The 19,866-nt window shown below is 42.3% G+C and overlaps 1 protein-coding gene across 1 annotated transcript in view; it reads left to right on the top strand.

The window, feature by feature from the left end:
• Positions 1–19,866, top strand: part of AHI1 (Abelson helper integration site 1) — a 329,300-nt gene that overhangs the window by 54,240 nt on the left and 255,194 nt on the right. The window contains exons 7-10 of the mRNA XM_040350481.1: positions 4,824–5,016; positions 6,074–6,169; positions 11,260–11,439; positions 14,687–14,827. Coding sequence (XP_040206415.1) covers positions 4,824–5,016; positions 6,074–6,169; positions 11,260–11,439; positions 14,687–14,827 — 610 coding nt within the window. The remainder of the gene's footprint in view (positions 1–4,823; positions 5,017–6,073; positions 6,170–11,259; positions 11,440–14,686; positions 14,828–19,866) is intronic.

Raw genomic sequence — 19,866 nt, 5'->3', positions numbered from 1 at the left:
CACACGCTCGGTTTACTCTGCAAAAAAGCTCTACCAGCAGTTTTCTTGCTGGTTCTTGCTGAGAAAACCGTGCGTGTGTACGAGGCTTAAGTTTAGTTTCGTCCCCACGCATGCACCGTTAACATTTGCGGCGGACTACAAGTGAAATAACTCCTAAACGGCGCACGTTTAGGAGATATGTTCACTACCTATAGGTAAGCCTTATTCTAGCCGAATATCTATTAGCCTGAATGATTTTTGGCCAGAAAATTTGATAAGGGGGGCCAACCCGTCCATATGTCCATGCATATGTACCACCTAAAATCTATTTTTTTTATGTGGAATATCTCGGAAACGATGTGAGATCTAACGTTAAAACCACTTGATCTTATCGGATCTAACGAATATCTATTAGCCGGAATGATTTTTGGCCAAAAAAATTGATAAGGGGGGGCCAGCCCCCCCCCTCATTAATCACTTAATAAGTCCCTAATTATATGAGATCTAACGTTAAAACCACTTGATCTAACGAATATCTATTAGCCTGAATGATTTTTGGCCAAAAAAAATAAGGGGGGGCCAGCCCCCCCTCAATCACTTAATAAGTCCCTAATTATATGAGATCTAACGTTAAAACCACTTGATCTTACCGGATCTAACGAATATCTATTAGCCTGAATGATTTTTGGCCAAAAATATTGATAAGGGGGGGCCAGCCCCCCCTCATTAGTCCTTGTATACACCCAATATCTGTATTTGTATGTGGAATATCTCTGAAATGATGTGAGATCTAACGTTAAAACCACTTGATCTTACCAGATCTAACGAATATCTATTAGCCTAAATGATTTTTGGCCAGAAAATTTGATAAGGGGGGCCAACCCGTCCATATGTCCATGCATATGTACCACCTAAAATCTATTTTTTTATGTGGAATATCTCGGAAACAATGTGAGATCTAACGTTAAAACCACTTGATCTTACCGGATCTAACGAATATCTATTAGCCTGAATGATTTTTGGCCAGAAAATTTGATAAGGGGGGGCTGATGACGGGTTAGCCCCCCCAGCAAATAACTGTTAATATTGCTTCTTCTGTGTGTGATCTAACGCAAACAATGATTGATCTAACCTGATCTAACAAAGATCTAACAAACTGCATAAAAAAAAGTCAATTTTTATATGGGGGGGCTAACCCGGCAGAGGTCAGGGAGGGTACTGTCGTTGATTTCCAATGTTGTGGAATGACTGCTCCAGCTGTAGCGTGGAAGTGGCTAAGCACATCCTCCTTTTGCTTTCTTTAAAGATCCTGGAAACATAGTTAAGAGTGCCACTCTGGGTGATGCGTGGATAGTTGTATCCACTAGTTTACCATATAAATTAAAGATCTGTTTCCAAAACCTTCTCACCGGGGCACAGTCCCACCAGATGTGGATCATATTTCCCTTTGAATCCTGACAACACCAACAGATATCAGATATATCCTGGTTAAATTGATGGAGGGTAGAGGGGCATCTATACCATCTGCTAACCAATTTATATGCCTTCTCTTGAGTTTTGATAGCTATTGACATTTTATGTGTCAAAATAAAGCTTTTTTGCCAATCCGATGGAGTTAAAGTCTGTTGGAGGTCCTTTTCCCATTTCCGTGTATGTGGGGGAAGATCTGAATGGATTGATATCAAAAGAATAGAGTATAATGCAAAGACCGAGTGTGATAGTGGCTCCTCTTGCAAAACCAGAGATTCAAAGGCAGTTGGTTTAGCATAAATATCTTGTTTTGATGGAATAGATCGTAAAGCTTGATGCCTCTGTAGCCACTGCGTGGGATTATAAGAAAGCATTGTAGATGATGAGGCCTACCTTTTTTAATGGATCTGACTGAAGGACCTGAGCAATTCTTCTGTGTTCCTGTTTTTACCAAGGGCCAAACACAGTTGAGTGTAAGGCTGGTAAAAAATCTGGTGTTCCAGAGAAAGGGATCTTGACATTTCAGCTCTACTTTACAGTTCCTGTTGAAGATGTTCCCTTTTTTAAGGATTCTGTTGATAGATGGTTGGAAGCCCTCTTCAACACCCTAGAAGGTTCAGCCCTGCAGCCAGCAAGTGCTCCCACGTCATCTTGCCAGTGTATTGCTAACTGTACAAGACAATTAAATACTGACCATTAGCCTATCTTTGAGGACCCTGCTCTTAGAACAATTGCAACTGATGCCCTCAGCTTTATTGTTTTGTGCTGATGTTCTAGAATGGGGTCGGCAACCTGTTGATCGCAATCCCACGGGCAACATGTTTGTTGGCATTTGTTCCAGTATGGCTCTGAAAACTCCTAGGCCCCGTACACACCATAGAATCTATCCGCAGATAAATCCCATCGAATGGGTTTCAGCGGATAGATTCTATGGTGTGTACACTCCGGCGGATATTTATCCGCGGATAAATCTCCCCTGGGATGGATTTCCAGCAGATGAATATTTGCTGACATGCTCAACAAATCCATCTGCTGAAGTCCATCCCAACAGATGGATCCGCTCGTCTGTACAGACTCACCGGATCCATCCGTCCAAAGGGATTCCCCGCACGCGTCGTAATGATTTGACGCATGCGTGGAATTCCTTATATGACAGCGTCGCGCCCGTCGCCGCGTCATAATCGCGGCGACGGCGCGACACGTCATCGCCAGAGGATTTCGGCGCGGATTTCAATGCGATGGTGTGTACACGCCATCGCATAGAATTCTGCTGAAATCCTCGAGAGGATTTATCCGCGGATACGGTCCGCTGGACCGTATCTGCGGATAAATCCTCTCGTGTGTATGGGGCCTTAGACATCTGGGTCCAATCTGTTGTTCCAAAGAGGTACAAAATTGATTTTTTTTTCTGCCCCCTCCCCACCTTTTGCATTCCAATCAACCAACTTCAGATCCAAAGAAATCAAATCAGATTTACTAATGGTCCTAAAACAAATTCAGACACGGAGTGGTTGTGCCAGTCCCAAAACCAGGTGGGGCATCTGCCTAATAATGGACTTGAAGGGTAAATCTCCTGTCGCAAAAAAAGTATAATAATAAAAAAAGAAATTATGATAATATAGCACATACAATTGCTACAGGAACCATTTTGTAATTTTAATGTCCTTAAAAATTACCCTTTCCTTTTCAGTCTGCAGCCACTGTGATGTTCTGTAAAATTCAATGCAATATGACAATCTGCAGGCCTTCTGTACACATATCCCTGAGAACTACAGACCAGTTAGCCTAACATCAATAGTCTGCAAGCTCTTGGAGGGGATAAGGGACTATATACAAGATTTCAGCAATGAATACAGTTTCATTAGCAGTAATCTGCATGGATTCATGAAGAATCGTTTTTTCCAGACCAATCTATTAACCTTCTATGAAGAAGAAAGCTGCCCTCTAGATAAAGGAAGGCTTGTAGATGTGGTGTATCTGGATTTTGCAAAGGCATTTAATACAGTTCCCCACAAACGTTTACTGTACAAACTAAGATCTGTCGGCATGGACCAAAGGGTAAGTACATGGATTGAAAACTGGCTACAGGAAAGATTCCAAGGGGTTGTGATAAATGGGGAGTACTTGGAATGGTCTGGTGTGGAAAGTGGGGTCCCCCAAGGATCTGTCCATGGACCAATCTGTTTAATTTATGTATAAACGATCTGAAGGATGGGATAAACTGCTCAACCTCTGTATTTGCAGATAATATAAAGTTAAGCAGGGCAATAACTTCTACACAGGATGTAGAAACCTTACAAGAAGACCTAAACAAATTAATGGGGTGGGCAAATACATGGTTTATAAGGTTTAATGTTGAAAAATGTAATGTTTTGGCATTTGGGTGCCAAAAATATGAATGCAAGTTACTCGCTAGGGGGGAACCTCTGGTGGAATCTAGGATGCAAAAAGAAACTGGGGGGCAAAAAGCACCTGGGGGTCTATGTAGATGACAGGCTCAGCAATGGCATGCAATGCCAGGCTGCTGCAAGAAAAGCCAGCAGAATATTGGCATGCATTAAAAAGGAAAACAAGAAGATGTACCCCTTTAAGCAGACTTTTAAGGCATAGGTATCTATTCAAAAAGTGTACTAGAGAATGTATAAAGTATAACAGACGTATTTATTAAATATAGCATTTCAAAAAACATGTGTATAACAAAACAGTGTATGGAATGTATAAAGATCTGAATAAAAAGACACCAGTAGTCAAGCAGATAGCTGAGTGTGATCCTGCAACCGACGGGTTTCAGTTTTGATTCTTTCCTCAGGGGTATTTATTAGGAAACACAAGTATACACCTATATTATTTTAAAGAACATTTCATGTCAATACAAAAACATTTGTCTTACAAAGATTTACATATAATATATATATATATATATATATATATATATATATATATATATATATATATATATATATATATATATATAATTTGTGAGGGTGGGACTCTGGAGAGAAAGACGCACTGGTTAAAATGTTTTTTATTTTTTACTCCTCATTTGAGAAAAAAAACATATTTTTCTCCTGTTCTGTCTTTTGTCTTTGGGATACATAAAACGAAAATGTTTTCAAAGACGGTACTGACAAAAGAAAGCATTGTTTTGTTATCCAAACAGCAGGCCCGTAGTTAAAATGTACAATTTGTTATGGTCCTTATGGTTTAATAGGTGCAGCTGCTCAATGGGTGTATATATAGAATCTTATCATCTCGGTACATTTGCAAGTCAGATGAAGTATCCTGTATTTACTGTGACCAAACAATCTTTAGCTCAGCATCAGTAAATAAGGACTATATTTCTCTTTTAAACAAAATGTTATTCTGTTTCGCAGTACTGAAGCAACGTCATCATTGCACGACCAAGAAAGAAATGAATACATTCCCCCTATGTTTTCACAACCATATGACTTCAAGCAGCTAAAGACGCCTGCTCCCGAATGGGATGAGCAAATCATATTTAATGAGCGGTTTACTCATTTTTTGCACATGAAGGAAGAGAGTCCAAATGTTATAATTTTCTTTGAGGTATTGACAATTTTTTTACAATATTATTTTCCAGTGCATGAGTTGTTTTTGTGTCTCCAAAGGTATCTAAGGTATATGGATTTGTTATTTGGATGAAGCAGGTCAAAAGGAGGTTAACTGCAGGTCAAATGCACCTGTCAATACATTTTAATTGTCAGAAACATCTCAAACATATGTCAATCTGAGGCTATTAGCCTCCTGTCTAGCCTTTAATACTACCATGGTAGTACTAGAACATGACAGGGGAAACCCATGAGTGACTGGCTGACTGTCATGTAAGAATTTTATAATATTGTTTTAAGTGACATATTAAACTTTTTAAAAGTCATACAGCTTCCATGGTAATATGCACATTTGAAAGAGATGCAAATGTATATATGGTGTGAGGCTTTACTGATATTTATGGAGGGGGGTTGAGTATAATTGTGTATAGGAGGTGGCATAACTTAAAGTGGAGTTTCCATCCCAACATTTTTTTTCATTATTGTGATCATTAAACTTAAAAAAAGAATATCCTAGGATTCTGACATCATCTCCCTCTAATGCTCCTGGGAAATGTGTGTCATCATTTCCCAGGATGCAGTGCACTACCCAATTATAACTCCCCATTCAAGACTTCCAGGAAGTAAGTGCTTGTGGGCTTCACAATGCCCACAAGCAAAATGACAATGGTGTAGACATAGTTTTATAAAATCTTTTTTGAATAACTATGCGGAGCGGCAGCGGATTGTAAAATGGTAAGTGACTGGATTTATATTATAAAAACGCATGATGAAAGGACATACATTTAAAAAATGCTAATTGTGGTTGGAACTCCACTTTAAAATTGCCACTGTAGAAACACTAAAACCTTTATAATGGATAAGAAAATGTGGGTAGTGTCTATCATCACTACCAACCACGTTGATAGTATGTTACCAATTGCAAAATGCTGGGTGTACTTCAATTTAAGCCAAACAGGGAAGTTGTTTACGATTCTGTGAATTCAGCATATTCTTATATGTTAAATGTTTTGATGCATACCCCTAATCTGAATTTCAATAAAATTTGTTTCTAGATTCTTGATGTATCCAATGACGATGGTACAGTCACAAATTCAGATTTTCATGTAAAAGAGAGAGGATTCCATAAGATTGCATGGGCTTTCTTAAAGGTATTTGTTTGTCTTTTTTTTTCAGACATGTGATATGCATTTTTGCTGTTCATTTATGTTTTTAAAGACAACATTAAACTATCTTCATACAGTAGATAAACACAGGGCCAAAAAAACTTTCAAAAACGTGTTTGGCTACTGTCGTCCGTTACAATAATTTATGCTGAGAGGTGGTCACCATGTTGAATTATTTTATTCAACTGCCTTCTTAGTAATTTCTGTGTGACAGAACACATACCTAACAAATCTATAAGGTGGGATTTTTATAAATTGGCAGCATGAACATATTTAATCACTTCAGATTTTTTTTGCTAGAAAGATTCTAAGAATCCTCCAGATATATATTTTCTGAAAGCAAAAGTTCTGGAGAATAACGGCTGTAGCAATTTTTTATAATCCACGATATTTGCGCAGCAGGTTTTCATATGCAAATTATCAGGAAAAAATACTTTAATTTTAGAAAATCAAAAAAGAAAAAAGTTAGCACTGTGCATTTGTAGAGCAGCTGACACATACATGTTAACATACAACCTTAAAACATAAACAACAAAAAGTGCAGCGCCTCCTGTAATACAGTGAATCAATATGACAGTCCTGTGAGCTAATTAGAGTCTCTTATAATATATTCGTGACTTGATTATATGCTCAGTGAATAGCTCCAGCAAGATGTCTGATGAGTTATACGTTTACCAGAAAGTGGAAAAAATTTAACATAGAAGTAAAACACCCAGTGTGTCTGGAAACAATTTGTCACAACACGTGCACCTCCACAAATCTATACACTCTATTACACAGTGGTAATACGCCTTAAAGGGTATGTAAAGGATTTTTTTTTTTAAAATAACAAACATGTTATACTTGCCTCCACTGTGCAGCTCGTTTTGCACAGAGTGGCCCCGAACCTGGTCTTCTGGGGTCCCTCAGCGGCTGTCTCGGCTCCCCCTCGCAAGAACTCATCACCTTCATGCGAGCAAGCTCGCATGGTGATGAGTACTTGTGGGTGCGCTCCTGTGATACAGCCGGCGGCTATAGGTGTTCACTGTATCACTCGGCGCCGCATCATTAGATGTGATTGATCGCAGCGCCAGCCAATGGCTGCGCTGCTTTCATTCAACCAATGAATGAGCTGAGAAGTCGACCGAGAAGCCTGTGCGTTCACGGCACAGGACTTTTGAAGGGTCAGGTAAGTAAACGGAGGCTCGGGGGGCCACTAATGCTGAGATGTTTTTTCACCTTAATGCATAGAATGCATTAGGGTGAAAAAACTTACCCTTACAACCCCTTTAAGAAGTTACTTGGAGACATACCATCCCGGTGTGCCAGTAGAATGGTGGTCCACAATAGGATTAAGCACTATAAAATCGCCCATGGGAGCCCAAAAATGCTCATATAGTGTAGTATTTTTTTAAAATCAAATAAAAACTGCTGCAGCCTCCCCAGTGCCCATGAGATGCAGCCTGCCAGTGCCCATGAGATGCAGCCTGGTAGTGCCATCTCATGATGTGTCACAGAGCTGAATCTGAATTGCTGGGAAGCCGCTAGAACAATGTCACTAGGGTTGGTGTCACCTGGTGCCGTAAAATATGGTGTACTACAACAGCTGTACTAACAACCTTGCTTGGTTAGTTCAGTGTCTCTGCCTGGAGCTGACAGTTTTTTGTCATGCAACCCACACAAAACTGTTAGTGTGTACCTGGCGTTGACTCTGAGGGCCCGACTTTTCATCATTCCTGGGGGCCTGGAAGGAACATACTGCCCACTCACACAACTATTGCTTGGAGGCTTAAGCAGATCATCATTCAAACCTAAAGACCAACAGGGTTCCACCATTTCTGTCAATGCAGACTCCACTAGGTTAGTGAATGCCTTATGCGTGTTTCAGAATCAGAAACTAGCTTTTACCAGGTGAATGATCAGACTTTTTTAGACTTAAGGGGCCAAATTCTCAAAAACTGTGCGTAACTTAAATTTCAGCAGTTAAGTTACACTGACTTAAAATTTCTACCTAAGTACCTGATCGTCAAAGCACTTAGGTAGAAATTACACGCAGTGTAACTTAAGTGCCGCCGTCGTAAGGCGGTCCTCCTCTCCTGGGGGCGTTTAAAATTTAAATGAGGCGCGCTCCCGCGCCGGCCGTACTGCGCATGCGTGTGACGTCATTTTCCCGACGTGCAGCGCGCGAACGTAATTAACGCCGGGCGGCTTTGAGAATTTCGACGGGACACTAAAGTTGCGACGGGTGAAATAAAAAGACGCGCCGGGAAAACAAATAATTTTAACAAAAAATGACAGCGTCGCTCAGCATGCATTCCTGAGGGTGAACTCCATGCCAATTTTCAAAGAAAAAAACGGCATGGGTTCACCCCCCAGGAGCATACCAGGCCCTTAGGTCTGGTATGGGTTGTAAGGAGACCCCCCCACGCCGAAAAATTGACGTAGGGGGTCCCCCTACAATCCATACCAGACCCGTATCCAAAGCACGCTACCCGGCCGGCCAGGAATGGGAGTGGGGACGAGCGAGCGTCCCCCCCCCTCCTGAGCCGTGCCAGGCCGCGTGCCCTCAACATGGGGGGGTTGGGTGCTCTGGGGCAGGGGGGCGCACTGCGGGCCCCCCCACCCCAGAGCACCCTGTCCCCATGTTGATGAGGACAGGACCTCTTCCCGACAACCCTTGCCATTGGTTGTCGGGGTCTGCGGGCGGAGGCTTATCGGAATCTGGGAGTCCCCTCAAATAAGGGGGCCCCCAGATACCGGCCCCCACCCTAAGTGAATGGATGTGGGGTACATCGTACCCCTATCCATTCACCTGGAGGCAAAAAGTAAAATGTAGTAAACACACAACACAAGGCTTTTTAAAATATTTTATTATTCTGCTCCGGATGCCCCCCCTGTCTTCGTTATTAGCTCTATTTCCAGGGGGGGCTTCTTCTTCCGCTCTCCGGGGGTCTTCTCCGCTCTCCGGGGGTCTTCCGCTCTCCGGGGGGGCTTCTCCGGACTCCGGGGGGCTTCTTCCATCTTCTCCCCTCTTCCGCTCTTGACTCGGCGAACCCCGGTTCTTCTGCAGCTCTCCGGTGCCTTCTTCTTCAGCGCTGGCTGCCTGCTATGTTTGTGTGTTAGCTCGATTTCAAACAGGCAGCCGGCGCGGTCTTCTGTGACGTCAGGGTCTTCTGGTCTTCTGTTCTTCCGATGTTGCCTCGTCGCCGGTTGTCGCTGTAATGATGGAAGCGCGCCTTGCATCACATTTATATAGGCATCACCGTCCCATCATGCTCCGGTAGGTACCCACGTGGTGGGTGCACGTGGGTAGGCACCCACCACGTGGGTACCTACCGGAGCATGATGGGACGGTGATGCCTATATAAATGGGATGCAAGGCGCGCTTCCATCATTACAGCGACAACCGGCGACGAGGCAACATCGGAAGAACAGAAGACCAGAAGACCCTGGCGTCACAGAAGACCGCGCCGGCTGCCTGTTTGAAATCGAGCTAACACACAAACATAGCAGGCAGCCAGCGCTGAAGAAGAAGGCACCGGAGAGCTGCAGAAGAACCGGGGTTCGCCGAGTCAAGAGCGGAAGAGGGGAGAAGATGGAAGAAGCCCCCCGGAGTCCGGAGAAGCCCCCCCGGAGAGCGGAGAAGACCCCCGGAGAGCGGAGAAGACCCCCGGAGAGCGGAAGAAGAAGCCCCCCCTGGAAATAGAGCTAATAACGAAGACAGGGGGGGCATCCGGAGCAGAATAATAAAATATTTTAAAAAGCCTTGTGTTGTGTGTTTACTACATTTTACTTTTTGCCTCCAGGTGAATGGATAGGGGTACGATGTACCCCATATCCATTCACTTAGGGTGGGGGCCGGTATCTGGGGGCCCCCTTATTTGAGGGGACTCCCAGATTCCGATAAGCCTCCGCCCGCAGACCCCGACAACCAATGGCAAGGGTTGTCGGGAAGAGGTCCTGTCCTCATCAACATGGGGACAGGGTGCTCTGGGGTGGGGGGGCCCGCAGTGCGCCCCCCTGCCCCAGAGCACCCAACCCCCCCATGTTGAGGGCACGCGGCCTGGCACGGCTCAGGAGGGGGGGGGACGCTCGCTCGTCCCCACTCCCATTCCTGGCCGGCCGGGTAGCGTGCTTTGGATACGGGTCTGGTATGGATTGTAGGGGGACCCCCTACGTCAATTTTTCGGCGTGGGGGGGTCTCCTTACAACCCATACCAGACCTAAGGGCCTGGTATGCTCCTGGGGGGGAACCCATGCCGGTTTTGAATTTAAAAATTGCCGTGGAGTTCTCCCTCAGGAATGCATACCAAATGCCGTCGCTGAAATGGGCCTTTACAAGGTTTGGCTAACTTTACACATTATAAATCCAGCCCTAATTTTGCGCCGGCAAATTCGGAACTTAGGCAGAAATCAAAGTGCTGAAATGCTTTGAAAATCTACTTAAGTCCTCATTTGCATACGCAAAGCTGGATTTCAATGAGAAATGCCCCCAGTGGCGGATGCGGTACTGCATCCTAAAATCTGACCGTGTAAGTGTCTTACACATGCCGGATTTTCTGCCTAACTTTGGAAAAAGCCTTTTGAGAATCGTTTCCAAAGTTAGGCACAGAGATACGCAGGCTGAACAGCAGTTAAGTCTGCGTATCTCTTTTGAGAATTTGGCCCAAGGTTTTTCAGGTAGCTCCTGGGGCTTCAAGCATCCTACAATAGTTGTATGCTGTTATTTGGAGGAATTGTTAGTGTTAGGTTTGCTGTGTTGACCACCCCTCAGTAGGGTTGCTTTTGAATGTCAATCTTGTCTCAGAATTACCCCTGTGTCCCCCTAATGACCAATAAAGAAAACAATATTTTTGTACTTCCCATATAATCCTTTTTGCGCTCATTTATCTTCTACTACTACTACTACTACTGCTTTTCAAAAAATTGGAGTTTGATGAGAGTGGGAAGGATTATAACTGTCTGAATAACGGCTTTGTTGCTAGCGTCAAATCTCTTGTAGGCATCAGTATAACTCTCATGTATCAGAATTAACCTTTGCCCCTAATGAATTCCAAGAAAAGGGTTTTATAATAAAATCCTCTATTTTATTTCAGATTGTAGGGGCCAATGAAATGCTCAACGTAGATAAAAAGTTACGTTTACAGCTTTACTATCCTCCTCGAACCCGTATTACCTCCATCACTCCTGTTTACGATTGGTGGTTAAAATATCCCAGAAATCAGTACCCTTCCACTTTATATGTGACGATTAAAGGACTAAAGCTGCCAGACAATGTAAGTATCTGCTAGTATCATTTAAAATATGCAAAATATAATTTAAAGTGCTTCTGTGTCCAGCCTATGGTAAGTTTAATATTTTGCACATTTTTGACAAGCAGCAAAAGGGCTTTAAAACATGACTTTCAGACCTCTGTAACTATAGGCACTATGGAAAAAGGAATCTCCAAATCTCATAGCTGAAGCACTGAAATCACAGCTCCTCTCCCCTAAGGCTAAATTCACATAGACTCTGAATTTAAAAATACTTTAATGCTCATATAATGTTAATGTGTGTTTCTCAAATGTTTTGTGAGATATATATTTTTTTTCCAATGCTAAAATTGTAAAGTATGACCCTTTTGACACTTTCCAGCACTACAGTATATAAATATTCTGTAAAAGGTGCATTTGTATTGCATGTTTGCAGGGCATTTTATTAAAAGTAAATAGAGGAGGTTGAAAGCTCAACTTCTGTCGAACTCTGCAGGCAACATTATTTTTTCCTTGCTGTGATGTAAAGCAATGCTACCTCCATCCGCCCCCGGTTTTAACAGTTGTAAGTGGCATGGATAGATGACCTGGAAGTGACAAAAACATGACTCTTCTACCTATTTTCAATGCTAATGGTAATGAGGCCTTATTTTCCCTGGCAGCAGGGACTTGCCAGCCTGGCAGGTATTTAATGTACACAAATGGCAGATGCTGTAAACTGTGAGAAAAATTACCCAAAGCCGTATTGAACCCAAAACAAGAAAAATGTAATATATGTTTCAGCCTTCTAATTCTTAGATGTGGTGGCTGCATGTGTTTTATCTGTATCACTGTTTTTTTTTGTTTTGTTTTTCCTTTGCTTACCTGTTGATCGAGCCAGTAAGCCTCTTTTAAACTTATTTTAACAAACCAAGCTACCCAGAAAACATGACACAGTGTTGAGACAAACAAACCATTTATCGCTGACTGCGGTGCTTAGAACTGTCCGTTCCTTATTTATGTGAAACCTTTACCCCCCACCCAAAACAAATGGTTGCTGTAACTGCTTTAAAAGTATTAGCTGGAGTTTGTCTTTAATTTGTTAGTCAGGTCAATCCAAATCTGCTAGTGCATCGAATACTATCTTCTCCTCAGATTCACAATTCTGTTGTCAAAAAGTATGTCTGTGGCTCCTCCAGTGGAGTAGAGACACCATAAGACAGTAAGCGTGTTACTGGCTGGATTTCTAGGTCAAAGTATTGGTAAAAAGATGGCTAGCTGTACTTTCTCTAGGGGTGGCTGATCAGAATTACTATTTTTTTTTTTTTTTAAATAATACAGTTTCAGCCTCGTAGTTGGCCAATTGACTGAAGTTTAGGGCTATGCTTATTTTGAATGGTGAGCATATTATTGTGTGTTGGTTTACCTGTCTTAAGTGGAAATAATTAATTCAGTCTGTGTCCCTTTAAAAATGATAGCATTACATATTCCAGTATGAGTGTTGCATGTTGCTAATTGTAGCTCCTAGAATTTAGGAAAAGTACATACAACCTTTCCAAACGCACTGGATTATGTGACGAACAAAAGAAACCATGAGATGGTAGCTGCATGCACTAAAACAGCCTTTTTAACCTGGAGAAACCCCTGAAATAATTTTGAAGTCTTAGTGAACCCCTGCTGAAATCATTCTACCAACATTTCATGTTAAAAAGCCAATTATTCCACAACACTCCCTTTGTTCTATATATAAATAATTGAATAAGTGAATGATAATAGCCAGCAAAGAAACAGACTGTAAAAAGGGCCTTTTTATGTCCTCTGGTCAGTGAAAAAATTGTCCCCTGACACTTGAATGAGTGGTCAGTGGAGAAATGCATTGCATTGGTGGGTAACAGTGATGGTCTTGGGCGTGTTGGGATCGAGCCCACCCGCAAGTCGTCACTGCACACCGCCACTCATACACAGTGAGGCATTTCCCGACCAGCAACTGCACATACACACGCACTGATTATGGTTGGCGGTGTGCTGTGCCAGCTTCCTGGTGGACTCGATCCAAACACACCTGAGCCCATAGCTAGTGGCTAGTAGATAAATGCCCCTTAACATTGGTAATCATTGGAGGGGAAACCAGCCTTGCACTGGAGGGTAATGTAGAAGTGATCTCTTACATTACATGTCAGTGGAACATTGCCTTCTTACATTTTGTAGTCCTTGTATTTGGGAAATCTATTTGTCCACAGAACCCCGGTTGAGAAAGCCTGCACTAAAACATGCAGTTATTTCATTCAGTTCTGCAGTCCTGGTTTGGGTGGCATGAACATGTTTCTTAAAATATATGTATCAGCATATGCATAGGCGATGAAGCCCTATCCTTGTCCTAGCCACACACAGCAATTTTTTTTTTAGCTGGTTAACCCACTCTTAAACTGCTTTTAGTCACATAAGGCATCATGTACACGGGTGGATTTAAAACCTCTCTTGAACGATTTAACGTCACAGATAGTAACGTTTAAAAACATCTGTTGTGCCGCGTTTGGCCGCGATTGCGCGTAAAAGTGTTTTTTACATTGAAAATGGTAAAAAAAAAATCTCCATTAAAAACGCTTGTAAACGAAACGCAGCTAAATGCGAGTTACCGCATTTACAAGCTGTTCTAGGCAATTGGCATTTCAAATGCCTCTGAACGTCCGTCAGGGGACGAGTTCAGGGGCAACTGCTCCGAAACATCCATTTACCAGCAGCAGTGTACATGAAACTTAAAGTGGTTGTAAACCCTGTTATGCTACACCACTTGTACCTACAGGTAAGCCTATATAATAGTACTTATCTGTACGTACTGTAAATATCTCCTAAACCTGCACGGTTTGGGAGATATTTACCATATACGCTTGCGCCAACGTCATCAGAGCATGCGCCCTGAAGAAACGGTTCGCTAATGCCGTTTCTTCAGCAGCGTGCCATGACCGACGGCATATGCGGGAGTGATGTCATTGCAGCTCCTGCCAATCTCAGCGCTGGAGCCCGCAAACCTGGAAATGGCTCTGGGAGACATGTCGCCGGCCACAGCGGAGCTTTGATCTAAGGTAAGTATGCATACTAGCTCTTTATGCATTTGTTTAATCTCTGTGTATCACCTAATGCTAGTCACTTCACTGGTTATATGTAAAAGTTTTCAAGCACTTTAACAATAAGATTTAATTTATGTATCGGTGTCATGACAAGTTAGTGATTTCTGATTAAGTTGTGAAATGGCCAGTTACTAAAGACCCTGTCTGATTGGAATTAATTTCAGGTAACTTCAACAAATATGGACCTTCCATTTGGGAGCAGCTTATCAAATGCTGACCTACAGCATGATGTTGCCACAAAGAGGCCAGATTTAGGCGAAAGTAAGCATAAGGAACCTTTTAAGTGGACTCGGCTGCCGGGACAGGTAAATTATTATATTATTATTATACAGGTTTTTTATAGCGCCAACAGTTTGCGCATCGCTTAAAGCGGGGGTTCACCCTATAAACCCAAAGAAATAAAAAAAAAATTCTTCTACCATAAAATCAGGCATTGTAGCGCGAGCTACAGTATGCCTGTCCCGATTTTTTTATCCCCGTACTCACCGTGTACTCGTACATCGAAGATACCGACTCCCCTCGGGGAATGGGCGTGCCTATGGAGACGGAGGATGATTGACGGCCGGCTCTGGCGCGTCACGCTTCTCCAGAAATAGCCGAAATAGGCTTGGCTCTTCACGGCGCCTGCGCATAGCCTGTGCGCAGGCGCCGTGAAGAGCCGAGACCTACTCCGGCTATCTTTGGGGAGCGTGACGTGCCAGGGCCGGCCGTCAATCATCCTCCCTCTCCATAGGCACGCCCATTCCCCGCGGGAGCCGAAATCTATAATGTACGAGTACACAGTGAGTACGGGGGTAAAAAAATCGGGACAGGCATACTGTAGCTCGCGCTACAATGCCTGTCTCGATGGTAAAATCGTGTCACTGAGGGTGAACCACCGCTTTAACAAAATAAAGGCATACATTACAGTTCCATTACAATTTGGTACAAGAGGAATCAGAGGGCCCTGCTCATTAGAACTTACAATCTAAAAATCTTAATAAACTTTTTATTAGCATTGACATGTAAAAGTAACAGGCTTAAATATGTTTTAACCTTCCTGGCGGTATTCCCGAGTCTGACTCGGGGTTAGATTTTCCTGCTGCGAGCGGTAACCCCGAGTCAGACTCGGGCTTGCCTTGCTAGATCCACAGGCATGTTTTACTTACCTTGTCCCTGGATCCAGCGATGCCACCGCGCTGTGTGAGCGAGCAGGACCTCGCTCGATTCACACAGTGCCTCCGTGTGACGCCGATCTCCGTTCCCTGCGACGTTACGACGCACGGGGACGGAGAACGGCGCCAAATTCAAAAAAGTAAACAAACACCTTACATACAGTATACTGTAATCTTATAGATTACAGTACTGTATGTAAAAAAAACACACCCCCCCTGTCCCTAGTGGTCTGTCCTGTGTCATGCATGTCATTTTATATAATAAAAACGTTTCTTTCTCCCTGCAAACTGTAGATTGTCCATAGCAACCAAAAGTGTCCCTTTATGTCAAAAATAGTTTTAGATCAGCTAAAAAACAGCGATAATAAATTATAATCACTTGCAGAATTGTGCGATAGCGATTTGTGGGGAAATTCGTCATAAAAAAAAAAAAATAATGACAGCAACAATTCTGCAACTGAGCAAATTTCAGTGATTTTGATTTGATTACATTATTGAATAATTTTTATTATAATTATATTATTATTTGTTATAATTATTTATAATTATTTATTATATTATAATTTATAATTTTGTTTTTAAAAAAATGTCATACCCGGGATGCCTATTAGAAGCTTGTTTGGTCAGATTTAAGTGAGTTATTTCTAAAAATTACAGACCTACAATATAAAACGCCAAATTTCCTTGCAAATAATGGTACCGCTTTTAGCATGTTTTTTCTGACAGAATCATACCGCCAGGGAGGTTAAAGGGAATGTATATGTTATCTCAACAACTATGAAAGCTTCATTATAGCAAAAAATATTGTATTCTGGTAGCTGTATGTGGTCAAAACCTGTAAAATAGTATACAGGATATAATTTATATATTTTTTTTAATATATATATATATATATATATATATATATATATATATATATATATATATATATATATATATATATATATATATATATATATATATTATATATTTTTAAGATCTACATGTTGACCAAGCTGTCAAAGTATTAGTTACTGGGGTTGGGCTAAACTATAGCATTGCCAGGGGTTCTTATAACAGTCACCTGTCTGTTTTTTACTGTTTTTTGTGGCTCTTCACAAACATTTTGCCCAGCAGTAATAATTTTATTTATTTCAGGTACTTATTATGCACCGTCACATTACGTAGCGCTTTACATATACATTGTATATTCACATCAGTCCCTGCCCTCAAGTACCTTACAATCTAAGTTCCCTAACTCACATTCATACATACACATACTAGGGCCAATTTACACAGGAGCCAGAATCTTCTTCAGGTGAGGTTCCTTGGAAAAGAGAAGTATGGGATTTATTTTTTTATTTTAGAATTGTACTTGGCTAGGTGTATACAGTATCGTTCCTCCACTGGCTCTAAGGCTGAGAACTGAGCGGTCAAACCCTGAACGCTCAGAAATCGGAGGTCCCTGAGCAGAGAGCTGATGACTATCAGTCACTGCTGTTTCTGATGAAGGGGCATGAGCGAAAAGGTATGCTAATCAGCCAATGGCTGAGAGCGCTGACCAGTGTGTTCTGGTGGGGGGGGGGGGGGGGATCACTGTACTAACATTGGAAGAGCTCTATGTGTGTACTAGGATTTAGTCATGAGGAGCTACAAGCTCTCACTGAGTTCTGTGAAGCCTTTTCTGACCATTTGTTTGCTGTGTTGCCCACCCCTCAGTTGAACTACCTTTGAAAGTCTCATGGTTAAAGAATATACATACTGTGTCCTGTAATATACAACTAAGGAACATTTTATTTTTAATTTGCCAGTAAAATCTGTTTCTTAGAGTACTGTACAGGCCATTCGACCCTTCCCTCTGTTCTTTATGACCTTCCATTTGCTTTCTTCAAAAGTTAAGCCTCGTACACTCGCTCGGTTTACTCGGCAAGAACCAGCAAGAAAACTGCTGGCAGAGCTTACTTGCCGAGTATACCGTGCGTGTCTACAAGGCTTTCAGGTTTCTCGTCAAGAAAACTGCATAAAATCTCGACGAGAAAAATAGAGAACCTGCTCTCTATTTTCTTGTCGTGATTCTCGGCAGTGTTTCCCTGCCGAGAAACCCAAAAGTGTGTATACTTACATGTCGCCGTGGAAGCCCGCACATGCTCAAAATGACTTTGACGCATGCGCGGTAGCTTCCTAGGCATAGGTAGGGTGCAGCAAGATGGCGGCGACTGCATCGAATGTGACGTCACCGCGTTCTTGCCTTCCAATAGAACCGCGGTTCTTTTGAAAGGAGTGTCTGTGCACTCGGGCGGCAAGAGATTCTTGCCAAGAGTCTCTTCGGGAAAAACTACGTTTTTTTTCCTGACGAGATTCTGGCCCGTGTGTACAGGGCTTGAGGCTAGATTGGTAAATAATTTTTTTTAAAAATGCTTCAGCTACATCCCTTATACCATCCATCAGATTCCAGTGTCCAAACACTTGAAGAAAACTGCTATAACCCATATTTAAAGACTAAAGATCCTGTGTTCCATACTGTACTCCAAGAAACCTTTATAGCAGACAGGAAGTGAAGGAATCTTTCCAGCAGAAACTTGGCCTGTAGTAAAACCTGAATAGAGTTGTAGTCCTTCTTCACTCTATCCAGTGCAAAAAAAAAGCTTTGACTGTAGATACACTTCAAGGTAAAGTGAGTAAAATGTCTAGAACATCTGCAATGTTTTGTGGATGGTATTTGTAGCTTACTGCTTACTTAGTTAAAACATTAAATACAGCAGTGTGGCCAACCGTCCATATTTTTCCGGACAGTTCATAAAAATGGGCACTTTTTTCCCCCGTTCGTAAATGTCCGTATTTGCGGGAACGTGCCAGTAAAAATAGCCAAGATCAGTTTGGCTTGGAACTGCGCATGGAGATTGGGGGCAGGGGGTGATTGGAGACAGGGGGTGATGGTGGCTGCGGTGGCACCGCAGAGGGGGATGGAGGCAGGGGTGTTGGAGGCAGGGGGTGTTGGTGGCACCGTAGACGGGGATGGTGGCACCACAGAGGGTGGGGGATGGAGACAGGGGTTGTTGGTGGCACCGCAGAGGACGATGGAGGCAGGGGGTGATTGGAGGAAGAGGGGAAATTGGAGGGAGATTGTGGCACCGCAGAGGGGGGTGAAGGCAGGGGGTGTTGGTGGCAGAGGGGGATGGAGGCAAGGAGTGATGTGACTAAATTTGCCCTTATTATATCAAAAATAACAAAAATATGTTTTTTTACCTTAATATCTACCTTAAATCACATTGCTATTTGCCTAGCGTACTTGTTTGTAGCCTAATTACTGAAATTTACACCTAAAAATGTAATTTAGTAACTTTTGTGAAATGCCAGTAAAAGCGTGGCTGTGCCAGTAAATTTCAGGTGTCGTGCCAGTAAATATCAATCTGGTAGGTTGGCAACACTGAAATACAGGGTGTTGCAAAAGTCATCATATATAGAAAAAATTGCAAATTTTAGCTAAATGTACCATTACAAAGTTTTCCAAAATATTCTGTACACGTTGGCCGCCTTTTGTTCGTTCAGATCTTCCCCTCAATACTACAGAAACCGCACTTCCAAGTGCACTTGCAGTACAGAGTGGATTTGCTTTTAGTAAATCAATCTAATTCCAAGATATTTATAAAATATTATATAACATATAATATGCGTTTTTTGTTTATTTTTCTTTTGTATGGAGATCTTTGGGGCACCCTGTATTATTAAGAAGCAGTAAAAGAACTTGTAAATCTGTTCTCAGTTTCTAAGAACTTACAAGCAAATGCTGTCTGTTTTCATTAGATGGCAGGCAGACGTTCAAGTCCTTACTCTGGAAAAAAGAGGAGGGAAATTATGAATTCAATGCCTCAGTTGTTGGCTTTGAGGCTGGGTTCCCTCCTCAGCTGAATTCAGACCTGAAACTGACCGGAAGTCGCACAGGACTCCTGTGCAATTAGCACCGAAATTGCTCCAGAGATGTGTTAACCAACTCCATAGAGAGCCGGCCACAATCTCCTGACATGCGAACCCAGCCTGAAAAATGTATTTCTTCATAGTGTCTGCAACCACAGATGTCAGTAGGGCTTGTTTTAAAGCCCTTTTGCTGTTTATTCTACATCCAGTTACTGTGTGATGCACAAACTTCATAAAGTAAAGAAAAATATCCTTTACCAATAATTATGCCTAATCCACCTTCACCCCTTCCTCTT

Source organism: Rana temporaria, chromosome 4 (genome assembly GCF_905171775.1).
Source record: "Rana temporaria chromosome 4, aRanTem1.1, whole genome shotgun sequence".
Lineage (NCBI taxonomy): Eukaryota > Metazoa > Chordata > Amphibia > Anura > Ranidae > Rana > Rana temporaria.
The sequence above is the reverse complement of the archived record's forward strand: the minus strand, read 5'-3'. Positions and strand labels throughout refer to the sequence as shown.